We start from the raw sequence: 27930 nt of genomic DNA, 5'->3' as shown, positions 1-27930 counted from the left end.
GTAGCTGCGCGGCGGATGAGGGAACCGGGGACCTGTTTCGTCCAGAGAAAAGCGCTGGAGAGGCCGAAGTCATGACGGGCGAAGTGGCTTCTGAGGTGAGTTCATGCACATGTTTCCATCCGCGGCTGCGGAGGGCTGGCGCCGAGGGGTGAGGCGGCACGGGGGTCGAGCCCCGCGGAACGGGTCGCGGAGGCTGGGAGGACTACAATTCCCGGCGTGCACCGGGCGTCTCGGTTTCGCTGCCCGGAGGGATAGACGCCCCTCTCCGCCTCCGTCGGCCCCTGGACCTCGCGGTCCAGACCTGGCGCGGAGGTTCCCGAGCCTCAGTCCCCTCGTCCGTGTCGCTCCTGCCCTTCGCGGCGCGCGCAGCCGGCCGCCCTGCGCCTCCTCAGCACGTCCCGCCCTCCCTCCCCGTTGGCGCGTTTCCTGCGTTGGGTGTTTTTCCCCCTACAGCGTCCCGAAGGGGAAGGCCCGAGCCGAACCGGGCGGCTGGGATGCGGGGCAGGATTCTCTGTAAATGGACGGCGGGGTCTAAGGGGGTTCGCAATTGGGCCTGGAAGGGGCCTTTGAGGTCTTCGCGTGGGGTCCCGAGAGGGGATGTACCAGTCTCGGGGCCTCCCGGGTGGTGGCTCGCTGGTCCCTGGCGGCCCTGGGCATAAAAAAGACTTCTGTTTACAGTCCTGTGGTCTTTCTGGGGGCGGGACTAGGGTGAGACGCCAAAAAACTCAGTAATCAAGATGATATTTTAAAGCAACATTTAAAAAATATATATATCTTTATTGATTTCAGAGGGAGCAAGGGGGAGAGAGAGGGAGAGAGAGAGAGAGAGAGAAGCATCAATGATGAGAGAGTCGTCATTGATCGGCTGCAACCCGGGCATGTGCCCTGACCGGGAATCGAACCCCCTCTCCTGGATTCTAGGTCGATGCTCCACCACTGAGCCACATCCAGCTGGGCTACCTTAACTCTTTATAGGTCCCCTTCCCTCTCTTGTTTTCTTCAAATTATTGGGTGGGGCCAGGTAGAAGAGGGAAAAGGGGTTAAATGGTGACAAAAGGAGACTTGACTTTGGGTAGTGAACACACAATACAATATACAGATGATGTTTTATAGAATTGTACACTTGAAACATATAATTTTATTAACCGATGTCACCCTGATAAGTTCAATAATAAAAAAAGAAACCACATAGTTTGTCTTATATAACATATCTGACACCTGGATTGCATTTCTATGATGTTGTTTAACATGTCATTTAGATAAATGGAGAACAGTTCACACAGAAAAAGCATAATAAATGCTTGATTCTTTTCATTTACCATTACAGAAGTCCCTTCTTATCTACAGGGGATAAGTTCCAATACCCCCCAATGGATGCTTGAAACTGCAGATAGTACCTAACCCTATATATACTGTTTTTTCCTATAAATACCTATGATAAAGTTTATATATTAGACACAGTAAGAATTAACAATAATAACTAATAATAAAATAGAACAATTATTACAATATACTGTAGTAAAAGTTATGTGAGTGTGGTGTCTCAAAATATCTTACTTAACCACCCCTGGTTATATTGCAATAAATGACTTGGTGTCACTTGTTTCAGGGGATCTCTTGCTGAAGTCTCTGTATAGGCTCAGTGCTTTCTGGCACATGTTGCTGTCAGTCGGAACACATTTTCTGTTCATGTCTTTCACCCACAAATTTAATGCTTTTTCCATCTTAATTAAGTATTTATCATGCTGTGGCTGTAATTTGCGATTTGAGGTGTGACAGCAAAACTAACATGAATTCCTTTTTCCTTTACAATTTCACACATAGAAGATTTATTCTTACTGTAGATCTTAGCAACCTCAGTATATGATTTTTTTTTCTCCTTCTTTCTCCTTATTAAGCTAAGAACTTTCACCTTTTCACTTGCAGGAAGCACTTTACGAGCCAGCTCCTCTTTGGCATATCTGAATTGCCAGCATCACTACTGTGCTATTATTAAGTAAAATAAGGATTACTTGAACATAAGCACTGTGGTACCGTGACAGAGATCTGATAATTGAGGTGGCTACTAAGTGACTAACAGGTGGATAGTATATACAACATGGATACACTGGACAAAGGATGTTTCATGAACTGTGTGGGACAAAGTTTGATGATGGGAGATTTCATCATACTGTTCAGAATGGCATACAATTTAAAACTTACGAATTGTTTATTTCTGGAATTTTCCATTAAATATTTTCTAACCGCAGTTGACCACGAGTAACTAAAATTATGGATAAGGGGGAACTACTGTGCTCGATATAAAGAGGTGGTTCTATAGAATTCTTTAAAGGCAAACAATGATTGTTCGTTTGTTTTTTGTCCGATTATTCTTTTTTTTTTAAATATGTTTTTATTGATTTCAGAGAGAGGAAGGGAGAGGGAGCAAGAGATAGAAACATCGATGATGACAGAGAGCCATTGATAGGCTGCCTCCTACACGCCCCCTGCTGGGAACAGAGCCCACAACTCAGGCATGTGCCCTGACTGGAAATCAAATCGTGACCTCCTGGTTCATAGGGTGATGCTCAACCACTGAGCTGCACTGTCTGGGCTGCTCAGTAATTCTTAATGTCACCCCTTAATTGAACCATTGAGTTGTGTGTGTTTTTTCTTATTTCAGCCTGATGGTCCCGTACTGATTTGTTTATCATAATTTACTTAGAGCTTTCTGTCACCTGCTGGTTAATGCAAAGTATATTCTCATTTTCTAGGTTCACCTAGAAATCGATGATTTAAAACTCCTTTCACAAGAAGAAGCAGATAGTCCTTCAGACAGTGGACAGGACAGCTGTGAAACAACTGGGCTGTTGAGTGAACAAGGTTTGTGATAGTACTTTTATTTTTAGGAATATAATGGTGGGGGCTTGGGTTGTAAGCGGATTGGGTTAATTTCATTATTCTTTTGATTTATAAGTTATTAATGCCCAACTTTATTGCTTGTTTTGTTTATTATAAAAGCAAAATAATAGTGCTTGTACCCTTTTGAGAATAATTATTTCTGTTATTGAATATATAAAATGTCGAGAAGCTACCACATTGCCTGGTTGAATGCATTCATCCTATAATAAAAGAATTTTTAACACCTGCCAGAATGATTAGAACAACATTTCCAGTTGTAAAGATACATAATTATGTTTCGCAATGAGACATTTTTCCAGGGAAAATGTTTTTCAAATGTATTTTTAGATTTGCTTTGCTACAATCAGTTCTTAGTGGTAGTTACATAATTTTGCAAGGTGATATATCACTAGGATAATTGGATATGTTTTTGGATGATTGAATAGGTTTAGGAGAAAGGCCATATGACAGCAGACCTCTAAAAAAAAGTTGTGTTTCCTTCAGATTCAGATGAAGAGATATTTGTGAGTAAGAAATCGAAAAGTAGGAAGGTGTTACAAGACAGTGATTCTGAAAAAGAGGAACCAAATGCCTCTCCTAAGAAAACTACCTATGACAGTGTTGAAGAGGAAAATAAAGAGAACTTATATGCTGGAAAAAATGGGAAAGTCAGAAGGATTTACAAAACTCTGGCAGACAGTGATGAAAGTGACATCGAGGAGGACCCTTTGTACCAGGAAAATCTTGAAACCCAAGTGACGTCTTTGTTAGAGCTGGGTCTCCAGTCTGAAAACTCTGTGGACTTTACAGCTGGCAGAAAGATTTTCAAAAAACCTATACGTGATAAAGAAGGAACTGGAGGAAAAGCAAAAGTAAAATCAAAGAGAAGACTTGAGAAAGAGGAAAGAAAGATGGAAAAAATCAGGCGCCTAAAAGAGAAGGAAGCAAAAAAGGAGGTACATTTTAAAAAACAATTTGCTATTTCTAATGCAGATTAACATCTTGGAAAAGGTTGTTTTTAGTTCTTGAAGGTTTTTTTGCACTCCGAATATAGCTTTGAGTTGGTTGTTTTTGCATTGCTAGTAATGAGGTATGTGATTTAAAACTTGGTCTCATTCTCCGTTTCAGATATATGGAGGACACTTTCAAATAAATGGGTTTCTGATTTTCTTTGTGAGCACATGGGGTAATTCTTTGCTGCTTCTGATCTGGATGAAATTCAACTTTCATAGAAGAATTTTTCATGTGTTTATCAGTCAGAAATCTTGCTAACTAGAAAAATCATAAGTTTTATAAGTTAGTGTGTTTAATAAGTATTTATTGACTTCAAAAATATTTACGGTTTTTTAAAAGTTAGTTTTAGACAGTTGGCATAAAATCACAGCATGGACTTCAAGGAATGACTGTGGGTTAGGAACCAGTGAGGCTGTTCTAGAGTGTCATTTATTTGCCTGTTGATGAAACATCTGCTTTTTCTGGCCTGATGCAAATGACCTTATGTTGTTGTGAAATATTGGATTTTGAAATGATTGGATTTTTCTTTTTCTTTATTATGCATTATCCAGGAAGAAGATGTGAAACAGCCATTTACTGATAGTGGCTGTCTTATGGATGAAGACCTTTTTGAAACTGGATTGGAAGAGGAAGATAACTCTCCATTGGAAGATGAAGAGTCTTTAGAATCCATAAGGGCAGCTGTGAAAAACAAAGTAAAAAAGCACAAGGCAAGTAAAAGATTATTGCGGTAAGAGCTAATCTACTGCTTCTAATCTTTGCTTTATTTTCTGATTTACTGTTGGGACCTTAATTTTTTTTTCAACTGAAGAAAAATGTGTCAATTGACTTAAGTTTTTCTGCTGTTAACTTTGGAATCATACAATGCAAGTGATAGATATGCTAACTTGTATTTTGATTGCCTTCAGATATGTTGGGGGAAAAAGTAAGATACTTTATGTTGTGTAAGAAGCAGATAAATAATGGGACAGAGGTGTAAATTTTATCATCATATGGCCTCTAAGAAATGAACCAATAGGTTTCAGGAAGTGTATCAGAGAGATGCATCAGTCAAAACGCATCATTGTCCTGAGTGTTTGGGAGCATAATTGTTTTATGTGAGATTATCTTTAGCTGCCCGGGAGTCATTGTCTCTCCTTAAGGAAAGATGTAACAGAGGTATAAAGAATGAGAGCCCAAGTTCCATCTGAGACATCTAATTTGTTTTCTAGGCATTATAGGGTGCTGCGTTTAAAATTTTCTATTTGATAATTATTGACATATTAATGTAGCGTGATGCACTGTTGGAGCACAAAAGCAGCCTTTGAGTAAGCAACATCCTCTTATTTGTTTCACTTTTGTCCATATTATTTAACGTGTAATCTCTTTTAGAAAAAGCAACTATGTTTGGAGGGTGGCATTCCTTCATTTGAAGAAGAAAACGAGTTATCAAAAGGCACCATGAGGAAGGTGAGGTAGAGCCCTGTGCTGTATAGTTGTCATATTGATCTCTTTCCTCAGGAGATTGTGAATTTTTCAGGGGTAATATTTTATCATGTTGATCATATTTTCCTGGTACGCAAGATAATGCTTTGTACATAGTAGGGACACAGATATGGAATGGATTGAGTTAATTCTATGTGACTTGCAAATAAATGAGCTCCTTGGGCTTATAGTGTATTGAGCTTATTTGTGCTTACTATTACCTCTCTGTCCTCTTTTCTTGGAGAGAGCAAACTCTCTGAATATCTATCTATAGCATTAATGTAGTCTTACTTTTTGTTTTCTTTAAGGAGAGGAAGGCAGCCAAGTTAAGTAAGGAAGCGTTAAAAAAACTGCATAGTGAGACTCAGCGTCTTATTCGAGGTAATGCAAATCAGTACAATAAACTTTGAGGCAAATCACAGTATTTCTTTGTATGCTCAATTTAGATGTTGGGGATTTTTGTTTGTTTAGCACTCCTAACATGAATTGGGTTATAATATCAAGTTTAGAATTGATCTTGGTGGACGGCCATTGTTCTGAAGCCCTCAGGACATTACAACAAACTGAGAAAATTTTCAGAACTGTAGTGGTGGTGGTGGTAAGAAGGGAGGTTTTTGTCAATGGTTTTCTATGGACCAGCTGCATCAGGATCCCTTTGGGAACTTTACAAATATGTACATTCTTAGCTTCCACAGAAAATCTGATTCAATTGGCTTGAAATGGGGTCCAAGAATCTGTATTTTTTAAAAACTTCCTGGACCAGTTCGATTTCACAACTAGGTTAAAAAGCCACTGGTCTTCAGGGAGTTCTTTTGTACTTAGATCCTGTCTTCATTAAAGCCAGGATTGTTCTCTGTTCCTGGTGATGGCTTTGGCTATGCTATTTAGTTAACTGAATATGAAGCGACATATCAGAATATACAGTATATAGATTTTCTTGTTTTGTTCCATTTTATAGAGACTGCACTTAATCTTCCATATCACATGCCTGAGAATAAAACCATTCACGATTTCTTCAAACGTAAACCCCGGCCCACTTACCAGGGAAATGCCATGGCACTCCTCAAGTAAGAACCGTCTTTCTTTTTTTCTTTTTTAAGATATATCTTTATTGATTTCAGAAAGAAGAAGGGAGAGGGAGAGACAGGGATAGAAACATCAATGATGAGAGAGTCATTGATCGGCTGCCTTCTGCACACCCCTCCTTGGGGATCGGGCTTGCAACCCAGGCATGTGCCCTGACCGGGAATCGAACCACGATCTTCTTGATCCTATGTCGATGCTCAACTGCTGAGCCATGCCCGACCGGGCAAGAACCCTCTTTCTTGTGATTATAATTTTCATAAACATTCCATTTTGTAGCAAACAAAAAGTTCAGCCCTAGCCTGTTTGGCTCAGTGGTTAGAGCGTTGGCCCATGGACGGAAGGGTCCCAAGTTCGATTCCGGCCAAGGGCACGTACCTCAGTTGCTGGCTCCATCCCTGGCCCCGGTTGGGGTGCGTGCAGGAGGCAACCAATTGATGTGTCTCTCTCATATCGAGGTTTCTCTCTCTCTCTCTGTCTGTTTTCCCCCTTCCACTTTCTCTGAAAAACAATGGAAAAAATATCAGGTGAGGATAAAAAAAAAAGTTCAGATTCCTTACACCCTTAAAGCCGATTTAATTGATTCACTCTGTGCTAAAGGATGAGAATGTTTCACATTTAGGATAATTTTCAACTTTAGCTCATTTCCCCTTCTCTAGGTCATCTAAGTATCAGTCAAGCCATCACAAAGAAATCACAGACACTGCAAACACAACTGAGATGAATGGAGACCATCATAGCAAAGATTCTGAGCAGACAACAGGTGCAGGATATGAAATGGAAACTAATGCACTCCATGCAGTTTCAAAGGAACCCCAGATGACTACTGGATCAGATGAGTCCTGCAGTAAAGATTTGATGGGAAGTGAAGAGCTAGAAACTCAGGAGAAACAGAAGCAGAGTGATGCTACACCTTCACCTGGGGACAGCTCAGTGGCACAGCAGGAATCCAGCTTCCTTGGGAACAAGGATAATGATGGGTATCAGGCTGGAGGGCTTGTGGCACCTGAACCCGATGCCCTGGAGGGAGAAGGCCTGCAAAAAACAGAAGAGGCAGATGAGAAGGTGGGAGAGCCTAGGCAGCAAACTAAATCAGCAGAAAAAGTGAGGAGGTTCACTGTGGATAGACTTAAGCAACTGGGTGTTGATGTTTTCGTGAAACCTCGGCTGGGTGCTGATGAAGATTCCTTTGTGATACTTGAAGAACCTGAAACCAACAGAGGTAATCTTTGAATGGTGGGGAGCCTCTCCAGAGTGATTTATTCTGGCAGCTTTCAATTACGTGCCACTTTGGAGGACAGGGAACACAGGAGACACCAGTAACCACATGGGCACTTCACATTCTATTGCACTTCACAGATGTTGCTTTTTAAAAAAATAGTTTATTGATTTTTAGATAGAGAGGAAGGGAGAGGGAAAGAGAGAAAGAAACATCGATGCGAGAGCATAACATCAATCGGCTGCCGTCTGTGTGCGCCCTTCCAGGGATCGAGCCCACAAGCCGGACATGTACCCTGACAGAATTGAACTGGCCACCTTTTGGTGCAGAGGATGACACGCAACCAAGTGAGCCACACCAGCCAGGGCCAGATGTTCCATTTTTTACAAATCGAGGCAGGACCCTCCACCAGCAAAAAGATTACGACTTGCTTTATTGCAATACTTGCGTTATTGCGGTGGCCTAGAACTGAACCCACAATATCTCTGAGGTGTGCCTGTACCAGATGTGGATAGAATCCCACTTAGAGAAATTTGGCATATTTTATATTAGAATATTCAGAATATTCTAAACCTTGTTCAAAATGGAAGCCTTTTGATAGGTTAATATACAAAATACTGTTGTATTATGGTATGACATTCATAAAAGCATTGCTATTCAGTTTTTCACAATTAGAGATATATTGTGGTTCAGGAAATTGCCTGCAAAACTGAATTTCTTTTTCTTTTTTTTTAACTCATTCAACAAATACTAAACAATCCACTACATGCAAGATGCTTTGGGACATACCAAGGGAAATCTGACATTTATTCTACACTTAAAGTACTTACAGTCTAGTAGGGGAGATAAATATACAGGAGAGAAAGTGGTGACATTTTTTATATCAAACATATGTCACCGTCCAGCCAGGCATGGCTCAGCTGTTGAGCGTTGACCTGGGATCCAGGCGATCGGGGTTCGATTCCCGGTCAGGGCACATGCCCGGGTTGTGGGCTTGATCAATGACTCTCTCATCATTGATGTTTCTATCTCTCTCTCTCCTTCTCCTTTCCTCTCTCTGAAATCAATAAAGATTTATTATTTTTTTAAAAAATATATTAAAAAAAACAACAAACAAAAAAACATGTCACTGATAATTGGAAAAAATTAAATAATGTGACGAAAAGGGAAAAGTATTTTTTGCTGAAAGAAACATTTAGAATAAAGTGCTTTTGTCCCTGACCGGGTGGCTCAGTTGGTTGGAGCATCATCCTGTACACCTAAAGGCTGTAGATTTGACTCCCAGTCAGGGCATATACCTAAGTTGCGGGTTCAATCCCTGGTTGGGGTGTGTACGAGAGACAACCGATTGATGTTTCTCTCACATCCATAGTTCTCTCTCTCTTTCCCTGCCTCTCTCTCTAAAAATCAATAAAAACATATCCTCAGGTGAGGATTAAAAAATGATAATAATAAAAATAAATAAATAAATAGAACAAAGTGCTTTTGGTGTTCAGAGGAGGGATAAGTTTCTTCCTAGGTGGTTAAAGGAAGGCTTGAAGAATAGGTGGCTGTAATTTCCTGTTCACTGCCTTCCCCTGGATTCTTTGAGTAGGGTCTTCTGGCTTATTTCCTATTCTGTCCCTAGTGCTTCCACAGTGGGTGACAACATAGTCGGCATTCATATTTATTGAATGAATGAATGATGCTTCAGAATAGAACTCAAGGGTTACCACATTAGATAAACTTCCTGGCTCAGGTAGAATTGGGTGTCGCCTCTGTGTCAAAGCAGTGTGGCATGATAATTAAGAGCTTAGGCTTTATAGCAAGACTAGAGCTTGAATCTAGACTCTGCTGCTTACTGTTTAATCTTGAGTATGCTATTTGGCCTCTCTAAGCCATCTTTTTTTAAAGAAGTGAAAAAATAGCAGTATCTGTTTCACAAGGCTATTGTGAGGATTTGTTGAAATCATGCATACAATTAGTATACAGAAGTGCTCAAATAGTGGCTGCTACGTCTACTGGTGTTAGTGAAATTAATACGTCCAGACTCACTAAACAGCTTAGGGTTGGCAGGTACTATGTCATCCACAGTATTTGGTGTATAAAATATGCTTAGTGAGTGTCAATTGAATGGATGGGCTTTGTGGAAGTGGAGAGGACATTCTTTGACAGGACAGAAAGAATGGTACATATTGGGAGGGCATGTAAGTCATTTGCCCAGAATAGGATGTGGAGTAGAAGAGTTGTGTAACAGAACTAGCATAGTTCCATTAGCAGAGAAGGGTGGGAATGAACTGTTGCCCAGAACATGGTGGGAAAATTCGGTTATGTTGAACTAGAGGTTATCTGAACAGTTCCAGACTAAGAGATGGGGAAGAAACATTTTTTGAGTACTTACTATACTAGACACTGCTAAATTTTGTTGTATGGGACCAGAAGTTACCTAAACAGTCCTGGACTGAGAGACAGGAAAGGGAAGAAACCTACTTTTGAGTACCTACTGAGCAGATTCTTTTATTAGTTTTTTTATATACAAGTTGGGTGTGTAGTTCAGGGGTAGCCTGTAATGGGGATTTCCTTTCTCATTGTGCTGACTTAGCTAGTATAACAGTTTCACCTAAAAACTTTTCCATTCCTGCTGCTGAGTTACATCACTGGCTGGATTGGCATTTTCTTTTTTCTATTATTTAATTTACCTTGCTCATATTTAGTAAGATTTCTGATAAATAGTGAAATGTTCAAAATAGGGAGTTTTTAAAAAGGGGAGTGAACCAGTGAAAATGAGGCCCTTGAATAATTGAGAATTATGGTGTGTTTTTCTATCAGTTTGATACTTTTTGTAAAAGAATTGCACATATTTAGAAACTTCAGTTGTAAATTTCTACCCTAAATGATTTTTGAACTATACTAAGGAAGAACAGTTGCAGCAGTCCATTAGTTTTGGGTAAGTTATGTGAATCACACAGGTGTTAGTAGCAACGGAACGTTTGGTGTCTCTGTGTGTGTGTGTGTGTTTTCCCCTACAACTTTGTTGAATTTTAAAACTTAGTTTGTAATTTCTAACTGAAATCCTAAAGAAAAGAGTTTGAGCATGGCAGACTCACATATTGGTTGACACTTGGGTTTAGAACTGGAAGCCTTGAAGCAGCGTTTCTGGAAACATGCTAATCCAGCAGCCAAACCCAGGGGAGATCAGAAGGTGCATGTGAACATCATCGTGAAAGATGTGGGCGCTGATGGAAAGGAAGAGCTAAAGGCTGATGTGGTACCTGTGACTTTGGCAGCTGAGAAGCTGGATGGAGTAAGCCGCACAAAACCAGGTATTCGAGTTGACTTTCTCTTTTTTTTTTGCTTTGTGCTTTGTATTCTGACAGGTCTTTATAGCTACTGAAAACCATATGGTGAAAGTTATAGGCCTTGGCTGGGTAACTCAGTTGGTTAGAGCATTGTACTGATACGCCAAGCTTGCGAGTTCGATCCCAGTTAGGGCACAAACAAGAATCAAACAAACAACACATCAATGTCTCTCTCTTTCTCTATCTATCCCCCTTCCTCTCTCTCTAAAATCAATAAATTTAAAAAAGAGAGAGAAAAGTTATAGAATCTTTTTTCTTGGAGACTTTGGAGAGTGGACAGCAGTATCTCTAGCATGATTCACATGTAGTATTGCCTAGAGGTGTGAGGAGGGTAAGATGACTTTATTCCTTAAAAGAGCCTTTGTCTTATTTTTAAAAACTACATATCCATTGTAGAAAATACATGAAAAGAACAGACAAAACTTCTACAGTTCTCTCTCAGAGATAACTTCTATAACCATACTGTGTATCTATCCTTTTAAACTCTTTACGTGTGTGTGTGTGTGTGTGTGTGTGTTTAAAGCACAGTAACGCAATTATACCATTCATTCTGCTTTGTAATCTGCTTGTTTTCAGTGTGTTAGGGATAGGCCTGTTGTCCCTATTCTTACTTTGAAAATATGAGTAATATGTCACATAGAAAAAAATTTAAAACACTGAGGAAAAGGTTAAAATGAAAAATTAGTCTTCCCAAAGGCAACTGTTAATTTTTTGTCCGTCCTAGGAAAATTCATATGCATATACCATTTGTGTGTGTGTGAGTGCGATAGAGAGAGAGAGAGAGATTGAGATTGAATAGTTATTCCTGCCAGGCATTGCTCTAGGTGCTTTACAGTAAATAGCATTAGTATCCTTATTTTAAATATGAGGAAATGATATACAGAACATTTACACAACCTTCTCAAGTACTAGAACCAGCAGCCTGATCCAGAGCTCAGATACACATTATTTTGCTTTTGAGGGGTTTTTTAAACAGCTGTATAATATTTCATTGTATGAATATAACACGATTTAACCGTATTCCTATTAATGGACATATTGTTTGTTCCAGTTTTTGGTATTTCATACAATGTACATCCTAGTAGGAGATACATGTTGGTCTATCTGGATGCAAAATTCCTTACAGTGGAATCAAATTTTGATATCATTCCATTGTTCTTCAAAATAGTTGCGCCAATTTATACTCTGAATTAGTGTGTAAAAGTTCCTGTTTCCTCCTTTTAATTTATATTATCAAACCAAATGTTTGCCAAATATATAGAAAATGATACCTCTTTATTTTTTATTTGTAGCTCTAATTAGACGTGAGGTTAAACATTATTTTTAACTTGTTTGTTAACAATATATTCATTTTCCTGTAAACTCCCAGTTTATATCTTTTGTCCATTTTACTCTTGAATTGTTTCTCTTTTTCTTCAAAATAGATAAATTTATCAGTGCTCTCCTTCATGACTTCTGAGCCAGAGATTCTTGAAGTCTCACCCCCTCCCCTTTTTTTGGCCCTTTTAATAATAATTTTATAATCTCTGCATAGTATATTATCCCAGGGTGTAGAACATAATTCTGGAAGTGCTCTTTTACACTTGAATTCATAATAATCCCCATTTGTCACAGTAACCAAAGCCTAGGGAACTAAGGTCCCTGCTCTTCCTTTTGGGGTGTGACGAGAGCACTGGGGAGTTGCCCGCAGGCGCGCCCATTATTCCGGTGCAGAGTCATTATGCCCAAAGCAGGCCTTCGTGTTTCTGTCCAGGGGAAAAGCTTCAGGTGCTGAAAGCTAAGCTGCAAGAAGCGATGAAGCTCCGGAGGTCTGAGGAGCGCCAGAAGCGCCAGGCGCTGTTTAAGCTGGATAACGAAGATGGATTTGAGGAGGAAGAGGAGGAGGAGGAGGAGGAGATGACCGACGAGTCTGAGGAAGACGGAGCGGAGGAAGAGGAGGAGGAAGGCAACCAGGAGGCTGCTGGCGATGATGTAATTTAGTTACTTGGTTATGAGCAGTAAGGAAAAGAGGAGAATCAGACTGAGTAGGGTGTCAGCTGCGCATGGGGCTTGGCAGCAGAGAGGAGCGCAGCTGCCCACGGGCCCGATCCCAGTGCATTCAGCCAGTCGGCACCCTTCACTGGTGCGCTTCACAGAGCCTCGCTCGTGATGGTTTACATAGTGTAGCGTGATGCTAATATGAGATGGCTTCTCCATTAAGGATAAAAAGCAGTGTTCACCTTGGCCAGGCTGAGGCCTGGAATCAGTTCTCAGACAGGCCGAGACCTTCCTGAGTTAATTGCGTTCTTCGAGGAGGGTATTTGTAGAAGGGTCTCTCTCTCTGGCCCTTGTTCCATGGTATTGTTTTCCACTGAGGAAACAGATGATGACAGGATTTTTTTGTATTAGAAAAATGAAAAGCTTCCTTGTTTGAACACTGGAGTCACTTAAAAGAGTTGGTTAATATTTAACTTGGGGAAAGAAAGAAGGAAGCAATGGTTCAACTGGGTAGCATATCACAGTCTGTGGTTGGTTTGAGGTCAGTAGTTGTCATGCAGTCTCAGGCTAATCATTTAACCTTTCATCACCTCAATAAAATGATAATTCTAGTTTTCTTTCATAATCTTGAAGCACTTTTGGGAGGGTAAAAGGTAAAATAAGTATAAAAAAAGCCCTAAAAGTGTCAGGGTTTCGAAATTACATTACTGACGATGGTGGGACTGAACTTCCCTTCAGGTCTACCTTTTCAGATGTCAGATGTGACCAAGCAGCCATGTTTCAGGCTAACAGTATGTTTGCTTTAAATGTTTTTTGACGTGCATTCTTTTGTTTTGGGATGGCGTGTTTGATAAAGATTGCAGAATTCCTTCTTGGTAATGAAGAGGTAGAAACCAAAGATGAGAAAGAAATGGATAAAGAAAACAGTGATGACAGTGGCGAAATTGGCAAGTCCATTGGGCGCCTGTCTGTGCTCAAGCCTCTCTCATCAGATTCTAGCGTACTCCTATTTAAAGATAACTCTTCCAAGATGGGGTAAGTAATTCTCTCTAAGGAAAGATAACATTCCTTTGGATTTGCCCTTCTAGTCAGAAGCAGGAACAGATACTCAAACAGCTTACCTTCTTATTTTGTAGCTACTTTCCTAGTGAAGAAAAATCAGAAACAGATGAAAACTCGAGCAGAAGGCCTGGCAAACTGGGTAAGGAGTGACTCATATGCAGAACTTGACTTTCGGTTGATCGTTTGGCTTTGATACTTAAGTTTCCATCTTTTGAACCCTAGTGGACTTTTCCCAGTCTTACATGTGGCAATGAAAGCAATTTATGAATTAGAGTGTTTTTCTTGGTCCAGTTTTTTAAAATGTATACATAGTTTCTTTACAGTTGGCCGTGGATCTGGAGTGAGTATGTGTTGATTGTGTGAACCTTAAACATCTCCATGGAGATCAAAGGGAGATGTGTAAGTGATTAGATAATGGAGAGAGTGATCGTAGGCCTTAGGGTGACGGAGGGAACTCTGGGAGGGAACTCTCAGGTGTTACTTAACTCAGAGTGATAAGCCTTGGTTGTATAATGCCATCTTAGTACTGTAATTTACCTTTGACTTAATGTTTTGGGACATAGAATTTGAGAGATTTGCCTCTGAATGTTACCTGACAGTTTTATTCTCAACTCTTTTTCCTAAATAAATCCATTTAATTTCAGGAATCACACATCTGAAAGTTACTTCTCTTTCTTTAGATGAAGATGATTCATGCTCATTGCTGACAAAGGAGAGCAGCCACAATAGCAGCTTTGAGTTGATTGGCTCCGCAATTCCATCCTATCAGCCTTGCAACAGACAAACAGGCCCTGGGACTAGTTTCATGCCTACAGCAGCAGGATTCAGATCTCCTTCCCCTGGGGTGTTTCGAGCCAGTTTGATCAGTTCAGCTTCTAAGGTAAAATGGTTGTGGTTTTCTGATCTCCTCCCCCTTTTGCTTCCCACAGTGCTAAATAAAGTGTGTCTAAGCCAACCAACTCCTACCACATCATGTATGTTTAGTTTAAAAATCCACCCTGCTTGTGTATTAAAAACCAGCTTCATCCAGTGTGCTTACTTTCTTGGAGATATTTTTCTCTGTGCTTCTCTTGGCTATTCATTGTCCTCCTCAATTGCAATTGCCTGAGAGTAGATTAAATATTGCAAATAGCAACTTCTGTTGTTGTCATGACAGTGAATGACATTTGTAAAATGTTATGTTTTTGTTTGGTTTTATTTTGGTGCCAGAGTTCAGGAAAGCTGTCTGAGCCTTCACTTCCCATAGAGGATTCCCAGGATCTGTATAACGCCTCCCCAGAGCCGAAGACACTTTTCCTAGGAGCAGGAGACTTCCAGTTCTGTTTAGAAGATGACACTCAGAGCCAACTGTTGGATGCAGATGGGTAGGTAGTTTTATGTTTCTGTGGGTGGGATGGTGATGGGTACTGCTTAATTTTGTTTAAAAATAAAGTGAGCTTCTGTTACTCCATCTGTGCTTTCTTGTCTGGGAAAGAGAAGATGTACATGCCATTAGTAGTACATTCTACAAGTTTGAACGAAGTCTCAAGAAAATAAAATGTAAATAGCCCTTACTGGCATCCTTCGGTCTCTACCTCATTTGAAATGCATAGTTCTTGTAAAGACATCAAACTTCCATGTATCCATCCTACTATGTTATGATTGTTAGGTGGGACTGAGAATTGACAGACAGACCTGTGGTGCATTACATGGATGTAACACCAAGCCCTACTCTAGCATCATCTGAAGCCAAAATTATCCTTTACCCTTTACCTTTTGAATAGCATTTATTCTTTTGTAAAACTTCCCCCTCCATCTTTAGATTATCACAGACAGAAGGTTGAATCTTTGTCTTCTGGTTTGGGATTCAGCTTCTAACTGTGGTATTAGAAATGAGTAGTTTACCCCCACTACTTTGTTTTTTTCCTAGAGTGTTTCTTACACTCTTCATTGTGCTTGTAGGTTCTTAAATATTAGAGACCACAGGAATCAGTACCAAGCTTTGAAGCCTCGACTACCGTTGGCCAGCATGGATGAGAATGCCATGGACGCTGACATGGATGAGCTGCTGGATTTGTGCACTGGAAAATTCACTTCTCAGGCTGAAAAAGCTCTGCCCAAGAAGAGCAACAAGAAAGAGAACATGGAGGAACTTCTGAATCTTTGTTCAGGAAAATTCACCTCTCAGGGTAAATATCCAACAAAGTGCATGAGGCTCACCACAGCCAACTGTCTTAAGTCTGTATCCTTGAAAAGAAGCCCCTTATTCTTGGGTGAAAAATTTACAGAAAACAGAGTGAAGTGGATTCTTGCATGTAGGTTGAATTCACTGTTTAGCTCCCAACATTTAGCGCCCTTACTTTCTTAGGGTGGTGAAATGTTGATTTAAGATTGCTCTTAATATTTGTGCAAAGCTTAGAAAAGTGTCTGGTGTATAGTAAATTTTATATAAATGCTAACCTATTGATCCTACCTGCACACCCCTCTCTCCCCCTGACACCCCTGCTAGAATGTAAGCTCTGTGGAAGTTGAGATCTTTGTTTTGTTCACTACTGTATCCCTGGTGCCTGGCACATAGTAAGCACTAAATAAGGATTTGCTGAGTGAATGAATAGCTGGTGAGGTCTTTTTGGCACGTGTTCCTTAGAACTGTATTGAGCTGGCGTGTCTTCGATGGCTGGGGAAAGGATAAAGCTGTCATTTCTTGGTGACAAATCTATTTCTTTGTTGTGACGTAGATGACTCCACTCTGGCTCCATCAGAGTTAAATAAGGAGGAGAGGGAGAGCAGCGTGGATGATCCAATGGAAGAAGCACTTGCTCTTTGTTCAGGCTCCTTCCCAACAGACAGGTGAGGCTCAGTGATTGATGGGAACTTGGGAAGGGCTGGTCTTCTGATCAAATTTTGGGGTCAAGTTCTCTGGACCTAGCAATAACTGGCCATCTTAGGGGCTTCTTATCTTGTCTGAGAGCATTGCAGTGGGTCTAAGTCTCATATTTGCATGTAAGGAAACTATAATGCTTTCATTTAGTTAGTGGAGAATAGGGTAAAAAAAAAAGGCAAAAATAAGCACATGAAAGTGCTCAACATCACTAATAATTAGGGAAATGCAAGTCAAAATCAAATAATATGCTTCCTCACACCCATTAGAAAGGCTACTATAAAACAACAACGGAAAATAAGAAGTATTGGTGAGGATATGGAGAAATTGGAATCCTTGTGCTCTGTTGGAATGTAAAAATAAGCTGCTGTAGAAAACAGAATGGCTGTTCCTCAAAAATTTAAAATAGAGTATGATTCAGCAATTCTACTTTGGGTTTGTCTACAAAAGAGGTGAAAACAGGCTCAGATAGGTGTTTGTACCCCCATGTTCATAGCATTATTTTTAATAGGCAAATGGTGGAAGCAACCCAAGTGGATACAAAATGTGTTGTGTGCATGTATGTATATATATACATACACAGTGGAGTATTAGTCAGCCTTAAAAAGGAAGTAAATTCTGATAACTACTCAGTTTTGCAAGATGAAAAGAGTTCTGGAGGTTGGTTGCACAACAATGTGAATACACTTAACATGTGAGCTGTACACCTAAAAATGGTTAAGGTGGTAAATTTTATGTTACATGTATCACAATTTAAAAGAAATTTTAAAGTCAGGATATCTTGTTTCCTGTTTCTTGAAGAGATTGTTGATGCTAATAAAATAATTTTCATTTTCTTAAATCCTTGTAGTTTGCTTTCAACAACTAATCTATTGATTTGTGGATTTGCATTTTAGGGAAGAAGAAAGCTCTGAAGAGAAGGAATTTGGAGACTTTCGGCTTGTCCCAAATGATAATGAATTCGATAGTGATGAGGTAAGTCTGAAGGGAGCAAAGTAATCATAACTGAACTTCGTGTATTGCTGCTGTATGGGTTTTTTTCCTAGTCTGAGTTCTTGAAAATTCTAAGTGGGGCATCTTGATAAGATGCAATTTCCTAGAATAAGATGTTTGGGCAGAAGTTTGTAAGTTCTGCTTTAGTTGAGGACACATTTTGTTCAGCCTGACCTTGGGTGTGTTCCTATATGGTTTTGCAGGATAGACACAGTGGCTCTGATAATGAAGATGAGGCACTGGAAGACCATGACGATGACGATGACGATGAAGATGAAGATGAAGATGAAGAAGAGCTCCTGAGGCAATCCGAGAAGCTGAAAAGGCAAATGTAGGTGTTATGTCCATTCCTTCGGTTGCTAGAAAGTTCTAACAGTTGAGTTGCAGCTTGCCACCTTTTTATCTAAATTTGCTGGTTCTGCTTTTGCTTTTTGTGGTTAGCATAGATTAAGTAAAGTCCATTGACATGTTATCTCTTGAGTATTCAAGATGGTCATGTCCTCCTCACGTGATTTCTATACTGTCCATCTCTAGTCTGTCAGCTGTTTCTCCCATGACATTGTTTCCATACTCCTCACATACTGGATATTCTCTTTACCTGTATATAGCAGGAGTGAGACCACAGCCAGATTCCTTGTTCCGGATGCATAACATACTACTTAGAATGTAACCAAAGGCCCTAAGAGCTGAGTCACTGTAGATCCTGAGGATCAAGTAGTCAACTACAATTCCCTGCATCTTTTTTCCTGTGAATTACTATCATTCCAGGCTTTCTTTATCCTAGTTTTGAGCAAAAGACCTTCATTTATTTTTTCAGTGTTTCGTTGTTATACTGATCATGAAAGCAAACCGTTTTAGAATATTTAAAAGAATATAGAAAGATTAAATTAAAAGTCATCCATGTTCAGCATCCAGTATCTTTATGAAAGTGGTGGTGGTAGTTATTGCCTCTTCACCTTTTTTATGAATCTGTTTTTATATAGTTGGAATCTGTATAATATTTTATATGTACAATTTTGCTTTCTTTGCCACATAGCTTATCCATAAGCAATTTCCCGTGATGTTACAAGTTTTATAAAGAGCATTTTAATAGGTATTCAATATTATATTGTATGTGGATGACTTTTGGAATTCACATGTAGGACATCGTATTGATCCCTATTAGATTTATATTATTGTTTTTAGCCTATCATACCATTCTCTTAAGATCAGTTTTGGGTTCTCATTTATCACCTCTTGAATTAACTATCTCATACAGCTTTGGGTCATCTATAGATTTTTCTAAGGCGGTTCTGAAACCTTATTTAACTGCAGAGTCCAAATGAAATCTTGCAAAGAATGACAGCTGAAAGTTGAAGTCCTCAAAGAGGGTGGATGGGAAGATTGGGAACCTTAGTGGCTAACAGCCCCTGAAGGAATTCCCCAGAAACCCTAGGATTTAGAGAAACTCAGCTTTAAAAAAATAACATAAGTTTTTGATAAAAGCCAGCCTTCAGAAAGCCACCAGACTTCTGCTACTTGTGGCCATAGATAACAGGACTTTGAACCCAGAGTGACAGTGGATTTGTTCTCAGTGGGAACTGAAGTCAGAAAAACTAGCAGTGGTTTTGATCACCAGTAACTCTGAGCCTCAGTCATGCCTATAACTTGGGGGTCAAGATTTGGTGGACCATAAGAGATCCAAGTCCATTTCTTTTCTATACTATTCTGTCTCCTGAAGCTGGCAAGCTTAAATACGAAACAAGATAGTTTGAACCTTCTAGCAAGTATGTCTCAAATGTATAGAGGAGATTGAGAGTTCTGGCTTTAAAGTCACCAATCTAGCTAAATCCAGGTTCTACAACCTCCTAGCTGTGTGACCTTGGGTGAAGTAGCTTACTCTCTGACTCTCAGTTCCTTCAACTATCATTTGAAGGAAATAATCGTAGTATCCCCTCCTGAGATAATGCCATGATGTCTATGGAGCACAGTTACTGGCACATAGTATTAAGAAATGATAGACTTTTAAGTATTATCAAGATGTATTGCTGTAAAGTTAAACTTATTATTAGAGGCTGCTCTATATTCTGCTTTTCTCATTGCTTCCATATTCCATGTGTGCTCATGGTTGCATTCTCTCTCTTCAAAATTATTTTCCAGGAGATTGAAGAGATACCTGGAGGAAGAGGCAGAGGTGTCGGGGAGTGACGTGGGAAGCGAGGACGAGTATGACGGGGAAGAGATCAATGAGTATGAAGAGGATGTAATTGATGAAGTGCTTCCTTCTGAAGAGGAACTACAGAATCAAATCAAGAAAATACACATGTCAGTGTCCCAACAGGCCTCTCTGGGTAACGGGGTGTGTCTTAAGGCGGGCCCTGTACCCAGCCAGAGTGGCGCTCGATTTAAACACCATACTTCTCCTGCTGTAGGAAAACAATGCTGGATGATGACAAGCGACAGCTACGTTTATACCAAGAGAGGTACCTTGCTGATGGGGATCTGCACAGCGATGGTCCTGGACGAATGAGGAAATTCCGGTGGAAAAACATAGGTATCTTGGTTGTTGCCTTTAGAAGCAAATGGCATAATGTGCGTGTTTGTGCAGTTTAAGATGACAAGTGGAAATCAGAACTACAGTGGGCTTTATGGAGGACCTAGATGTAACCGTTGTTTTCCATTAGCGGATGGGAATGTGTGCGGTAAGTGACAGGAGTCCAGGCATCCTCTCCTACGGAAATTGCAGAATGCTGATAGCCGTACCTCTTTGCTTTAGATGATGCTTCCCAGATGGACTTGTTCCACAGAGACTCTGACGATGAACAGATCGAGGAACAGCTTGATGAGACAGAAGCCAGATGGAGGAAGGAGCGAATTCAACGAGAGCAGTGGCTTCGGGACCAGGTAGGAAGTCTGCAAGAAATTCACCTTTTTTGACCCTACTGCATGAGGAGAGGACCTAGTCACCTAGCTTGTCACAATAGTTTCAAAGTCTTGGGGAACATATTTCTGTCCCTTTTAATCCTTGAATTTTCTTTTGTGCTTTGAGAAGGTTCACCATGGGCAATTTTATTCATGTTTGTTTGCCCTAAGTAAATTTTTTTATTTTTTTGTCTAAATCAAGGAAAGGTTGCAAAAAGGAAAAGAAATGACATCCCAGGTATCTTAGCCTCGTAGTCCAGGCTATGCCAACCATTTGGGGGAGTTGGAGACTTCTGTTAACGTCTGATTTTTATTTCCAGGCACAGCAGGGGAAAACTGCAGCTGAAGAAGAAGAAGAAATTGGGGAAGACAGTCAGTTTATGATGCTGGCCAAGAAAGTTACAGCCAGAGCACTGCAGAAAAATGGTGAGCTCTTGGTCCTCAGGGTCTAGCCCCCTGGATTGTTAGTGCTGGAGCCTTGGAGATGACTCCATCCTTCAGGGGCTATTGCAGCTTAGTCACAGTCCTGTGTCTAGCATTGTCTTAAAGATGTGGGGAGAGACAGTGTTCTTGGATCTTTATCTGTTGCGCTGTGCATGTTGTACTTGTGAGTCTGGGTAGCTGGTTTTGCATTATGTTCTAAGACAGTTCAGAGGAGTGAATTCTGAATTTTTTATTTAGTTGCCCAGGATTAAATACCTAAGTGTTAGAGCTGAAATTTGAACCCAGATACATCTAACTCCAGAGTGCAGGCTCTTCTTTTTTTTTTTTCTTTTTTTTAATATATTTTTATTGATTTCAGAGAGAGGAAGGGAGAGGGAGAGAGAGATAGAAACATCAATGATGAGAGAGAATCATTAACCGGCTGCCTCTTGCACACTCCCGACTGGGGATCAAGCCCGCAAGCCAGGCATGTGCCCTGACCAGGAATAGAACCTTGATCTAGATCCTAGGTCGATGCTCAGCCGCTGAGCCACGCCTGGCTGGGCAAAGCATAGGCTCTTAAGCACTACTCCACACTTCTCCCATTCTTGCTTTTTATTACTGTTAATGATTAGTCAATAATTCAGCTTGGTTGTCTGTCTTCTTATAGCCACTTACTATGGTTTCAAGTAACCATTATAAAATAATCAGAGTCCCTGTGGCTTTAGCTTATTGGTTTAGTTAAAGGCTTTTTAGCTCATTTAGACTTAAAAGTAATTCTACCCAGTTTTGCTCAGAACAAGCCTCTGTCTTTTTTCTTCTCAGCCAATCGCACTGTAGTTAATCAGGAATCAACGTCTTTACTCAGAAATCCTTTTGAAGCCATCAGACCAGGAAGTGCCCACCAGGTTGGTTGAGGACATTGTTAGCCTGATGTCATGATCTGCAATGTCCTAAAGGCCCAGGTCAAGCTAACGGAGTACTCTCATTAGGGGAGGGAGGTGGCTGCAGGAAATGGAAGTACATGGTAAAGGATCCTGCTATTTCTCTTCTGTTGAGTGGGGTAGGAATGCGTCCCCTCAGGGAGACGTCGACTTCTCATTCTTTCTTTGGCACTTGGAATTTGATACCAGATGACTCTTCTTTCCTCAGCTGAAGACAGGCTCACTGCTAAACCAGCCCAAAGCTATACTTCAGAAACTGGCTGCCCTCTCTGACCTCAACCCCAGTGCTCCCCGAAATTCAAGAAACTTTGTCTTCCATACACTGTCTCCTGTCAAGGCTGAGGCAGCAAAGGAATCATCTAAGCCTCAGGTAGGGAATTTGAGAACTGATTTGATGGCTTTCCAAAGCAGAATTTATTTGTTTGTTTTAAATATATATATATTTTGGGCTTAAAGGCTTATGCTGCAGTATTAATCTTGCACTCTCAAGTAAAGTACAAGGGGATTGCTAATAGGTAATCAGTCTTGAAACTTGCCTTTCTGGAAAGTTTATATTTCTTTCTGTCTTTTTTTTCTGTTGTTAATCATTTATTATTTAACTATGAGTTGCTGAAGAGCTAATTGAAGGTGAGCACTATATGGAGGTCTTGAGCTGGCTGTGACACTTTTTCTGCTCTCTAGGTGAGGAGAAAGGGCCCATCCTTAATGAGAACGCCTTCACCTAAGCGCCTCAAAGCAGATGATGGCTCTTCAGGATTGAAGCAGAGCATCTTCAGCTACTTGGAAAGCTAACACCGTCGGGGTGCCAGCGCCTACTTTGAGGCTGCTTTGAGAAGTTCTGGCATTGAAAGTTGGAGTTAATGCTCGCTCACGTGGATGATTCTTCCCTTCATAATCGATGCATTAAGATTGCTGACAGAGACTCCAGTTCTTTCCACTGCATGACTCTGGACATCTCTTTCCTTTCCTCGTATTATTTCCTGGGTTGGCCACTGATATTAATTCTGCCATGTTTACAACATTGACTCATGGAACACTTGGGTGAAGACTTATTTCCTTCATTAAATATTTAACATTTTATCCTAGCAGCTTCCTGGGTTGATACCTCTTTGTGGAAGGAGTGGTTAGAGGAAGAGGAGGAGGAGGGAAAAGTGTGACATTACAGAAACTTACAGAAAGCAGCGAATGCCAGCGCCAGCACGACTCCCTCACGCCCCTCCGGTCTGCACCATGGCGACCTGGACTCAGTGAAAGAGCTACATCTTAGACAGGGGACCTAGGAGCTGACAGATGGGCTGTCCATGAGTCTTGCCTCTTCCACTTTCCTGTATGCCTCTTCCCAAGACAGCCCCAAGTGTCCGGTGAGTCTTTGTTTCCTTTATAATCAGGACTCAAACTGGTACCCACATCAGAAAGACCTTGGCCCCAATTTTCTGGTGTAGGAGGATGAGAATGAAGGGCTACACCCAGCGCCTGGCACCTGAGAGATCCCACGGGACCGAAGCTCTCGCCTGGGACTAAATTCTCGATTTGAAACACTTGCTCTGGGACCTCTCTAATCCTGACAAAAGAAATAGAACCATGATTTATTGCATTCAACTGGGTGGCGTATATTGCCCTAATCAGTCAGAGAACAAATTAATACTTCATTACCTGTTTTGAGAGAAGACCATCATGGAGTTTAATCAAACTATTGTTGAGAGAGCCCTGGCTGGTGTGGCTCAGTTGGTTGGAGCGTCGTCTCGTACACCAAAAGGTTGTAGGTTCAGTCCCTAGTCAGGGCATATACCTAGGCTGCAGGTTTGAAGGTTTGATCCCCCTGGTTGGGGCAAGTATAGGTGGCAGCTGATCAGTGTTTCTCTCTCTCTCTTTCTCTTCCTTCCTCTCTCTCTCAAAATCAATAAGCATGCCCTTGGGTGAGGTTTCAAAATGTATTTATATATTATTAAGAGAATTGCCATCACTCCTGAGTTTCCCTAAACTACCATGAGCTACTCAGATTTTGGACAGGTTTTCCCCCTCAGAACTGAGCATCACTGCTGCTTTGGGAAAAACAGTCCATGTGAATGTGGTGTCACTATTGGGAGCTGGACTTGGGAAGTTGGATGAATTGTGCCAATTTTTTATTGACAGGTGGGGGACACCAGTTTAAACGATGGAATTAGGGAATAGGTTTTCTCCAGTTTTCTCTAATGCACAAGATGCTGACTTTGACAGATTCACGTTTGTATATTTGTAATCTTGTAATGGGGAAGATGTATGTAAAGATGTTTTAATGTGGATGTCGTTTTTCAATAAATATCAATGCCTTGAGGGCAGAATTTTTTGTCCAGATTGAATGCTTCTTCTTAAGTCTGTGCCTGTCTAATATTGAGAGCACTTTGTTTTCAGTCAGTCTCCAAGGGAAGCCCTCTGGGTCTACAGTGAGAGGCTGCTGCACTTGTCCTCTCACTGGCTTCTCAACTCCAGTGAATAGATCAGACTAACTTGCCAAGTGGTTTGGGCTCAGTTTACATAAATGATACCTGTTTTTACAGCCCTTTGATTGGCAGCCATAGGTCCAAGGCGAGAGTTATTGCCCCTCCCTGTCAGAGCCTCCATTTATATCTATGAAAAGAGGATAGTAATGCCTGCTTGTCTTGGAGTTGCTGTGCTTATGTTGGAAAATGCATGCAACTGCATTGTGTCAGGTGTTACTCTGCAAGTGTCACAACTGCAGCATGTTTTGCACCCCACTTAAAGGCCCATTGTCTCATAAGAGTCTCAAAAATGTGCTCTTCCTCCTGTGTTTCCCATTTCAGTAAAAGGCGCCTCCACACACCCAGTAACTCAGGCTAGAAACCTGAATGCCATTCTTTTTTTAAGTAATTAAAATTTTATTTCATTTTATTCTAATCTGAGTTGAAAGAATTTTCTTTTGTTGTTGTTGTTGAGGTATATTAGTTTCAGGTGTACAACATAATGATTTGATATTTGTATATATTGTGCAGTGATCATCACAATAAGTCTAGTTAAGGTCTGTGACCATACATAGTTACCAAATACTTTTTCTTGTGATGAGAACTTTAAAGATCTATCCCTTTAGCAACTTTGAAATATGCCATATAGTAGTATTAACAATAGTTGCCATGCTGTACATTACATCCCATCACTCCTTTATTTTACAACAATTCTTGACACCTCCTTCCTTATGCCCATAATCAAACAATCTCTAAGTCCTATTATTTCTACTTTCAAATTACATCTTATATCTACTCACTTGTCCCAGCTCTATAGCCAATGCCTTTTTTCAAGATTCCACAACTTCTTGACAGGGTGCCACAGGAGTCTTCTGATCTCCCCATTCCTATTTTTGCTTCTCTTCTGTCCAATCTGTGCACAGCAGCGAGAGGGTGACCTTTGTATAAACAAATTAGAAGATGCCACTCCTCCACTTAAAACCCGCAATGTCTGCCATTGTAAAAATTAAGTTCCAACTCCTCATGGCCTACAAGGCCCTCTGTGATACACCTCTGCCTTTTAACCCCCTGTTCACTCTTATCATTCACAGTACACTCAGCTCAGGGCCTTCCAAAGTGTCCATTTCCCACGAATGCCTTTCCCTCCACTGTCCTTTGTCTGGCTAATGTCTAATTCTCCAGGTTAAGGTAGCTTAGATCTAAAGATGACTTCCATTACCACCCCTTTCTTAGTTAGGTTACCCATGTTAGTTTCCTATTCCTTTTGTTAAAATCACCATTTTCCACCTTAATGTTTATTTAGGTCTGTCTTCCCCAGTAGGCTTAACTCTGTGAAAGCAGAGACCATATCTGTTTTGTTAAAAAAAAAAGTATGCCTGGCACATACCCAATTATTTATTAAGCATTGGGTGATCTGAAACCTGAAAGAGCTAATGGTGAAAAGCTTGGAGCCGAATGGCCTACAAAGAAGCTGTCTACTGTGGGATAGAATCAAGGTGGTTGCTCTGTGAGACCTTAAGTCCTTGCTCCACAATTTACAAGTGACAGGACCTTGCAAAGTCATTCTGTCTGAACTTTTTCCCTCAACTGGAAAAAGGCTAAAGTGAAATGGCTTGGTTTAGCTCCTAGGGTCATGGTTAGGATCAAAGGGACAAATTAGTGTGAAATGATCGAGGCTGAACTCATGCTGGCTAACCCACTGCCAAGGAAGGGTTGGTGCCAATGCCGCCTTATGGTCTGGCTCAGTGGGGAGGAGAGGCCAAGCCTCACCAGCCTCCACAACTACCAGCCCATGGTTAGCTGTGTGCTGGGACTTGTGGGAGTGGTCAGGATGGAGGTCACCTGTGTGCCTGGACTCCCATAGTGAGCTGGGGAAATAGACACGCTTTGTATATATGGCTGATGTCATCTTGGATTTTACCTTTTGATACCCAGTTGCCAGATCTCTCTGTCCCTAGTAGTTGTACTGTCTTGATCTGTACTATTCACGTCCTTCCTATTCCCTCTTTCTGTCCTCTCTTCTTTCACCTTAAAGGTTTTTCATTTTCAGCTTATTGATCTCGTTCTTCCCTGTGGTGGGGTACCTAATGAGAAAGGGGGTTTGAAGTAGCTACAGCCTAAGGGTGATTGGCAGAAACTATGTGGCTGGATGCCTGGGTTCTTTCCCTTAATTTTAGAAGGAACCACAGTCTAGTATTCTTTTTTTTTTTAATGAGATTATATATATATATATATACACATATGTATATATATATATATATTTTTTTTTTCTTCAGAGACAGAGAAACATCAATGATGAGAAAGTCATTGATCAGCTGCCTCCTGCATACCCCGCACTGGGGACTGAGCCCACAACCGGGGGTATTGAACCCTGACCAATTGGCCAAGGATGTGCCCTGAGGGGTATTGAACCGTGATCTCCTGGGTCATAGGTCAATGCTCAACCACTGAGCCATGCCGGCTGGGCATAGTCTAATATTCTTGATGGCTGGTGGGCTAGAGGCGGGGTGAAGAGGCAGCTTCCAGCTCCAGGCTGGAGAATCACTGGGCCCAGTCTAAGGGGTAGAAAGTGCTGGGGCAGTGTCGGTTGGGAGCGAGTCGTGGCGTAGGCATTTTATTCCCCATCTCTCCTCAGAGGCTGAGGGAAGGAAAAAAGCTGACTGGCCACCCCTCTCTTTGTTTGTCTTGTCTAATTTAACTTATGTTATTTATCAAATAGACAGGTTATTTGGAAAACCAGATGGACCCAGGCAAAAATCATCTGGGTTTTCCAAATGTGAAAAATTAGGTTCTGGGGGCTCAGAAGGAAAGGCGTGTGTGTGTGTGTGTGTGTGTGTGTGTGTGTGGGTGGTTGGGAGGGGGTGAGGAATATTGAGGGTACTTTATGTCTCTGTAGGCAGACCCAGAAATTGCTCTATGACATCCAAGCTTCTCTCCCTTCTTTTTCCTTCAAGTTCTTTATGATTAAAATCTAAATGAAAAAACTAAAATCTTTACGTTAGTGGCTGGGCATACTGAAAGGTGTAATTGGCCAAGGATGAGAACATGTCAGGCTGTAACAGAATGGCAGCTGACAGCTCTCTCTCTCTCTCTCTACTCTCCCTCCCGCTCTCACCTCCTACAGAACCAGCGGGTTAGCAAGAGGTGCAGAAACCTCCACCTTGTGTCCCTTCAGTGTTATCCCCAAATGATCAAAGCAGTTGTGAAAGTTCAACATTAGGGGGAGAACTTACCATTTCATAACTTTCTGATGATCAGATGGCTAGAGAACACTGAGGAATAAGGGTTGTCTCTCCCTTAAATATCCAGGGAA

At 41.0% G+C, this 27930-nt stretch overlaps 1 protein-coding gene across 1 annotated transcript; it reads left to right on the top strand.

Annotated features, from left to right (window-relative positions):
* The first annotated feature begins 15 nt into the window (after positions 1-15).
* Positions 16-23243, top strand: CLSPN (claspin). Its single transcript, XM_016218284.2, has 25 exons — positions 16-95; positions 2754-2862; positions 3385-3836; positions 4446-4604; positions 5266-5343; positions 5667-5739; positions 6317-6425; positions 7101-7663; positions 10771-10962; positions 12752-12969; positions 13832-14010; positions 14112-14176; positions 14718-14917; positions 15247-15401; positions 15979-16205; positions 16755-16866; positions 17794-17872; positions 18094-18221; positions 20030-20194; positions 20302-20423; positions 20646-20773; positions 21112-21217; positions 22040-22122; positions 22367-22528; positions 22840-23243. The coding sequence occupies exons 1-25, from the start codon at positions 72-74 to the stop codon at positions 22948-22950; spliced, it is 3999 nt and encodes a 1332-aa protein (XP_016073770.2). The 5' UTR covers positions 16-71; the 3' UTR covers positions 22951-23243.
* The last annotated feature ends 4687 nt before the right edge of the window (positions 23244-27930 follow it).

This window comes from Miniopterus natalensis, chromosome 9, assembly GCF_054644295.1.
Source record: "Miniopterus natalensis isolate mMinNat1 chromosome 9, mMinNat1.hap1, whole genome shotgun sequence".
In the NCBI taxonomy this organism is placed as follows: Eukaryota; Metazoa; Chordata; class Mammalia; order Chiroptera; family Miniopteridae; genus Miniopterus; species Miniopterus natalensis.
This window is presented reverse-complemented; position numbering and strand designations above follow the sequence as displayed.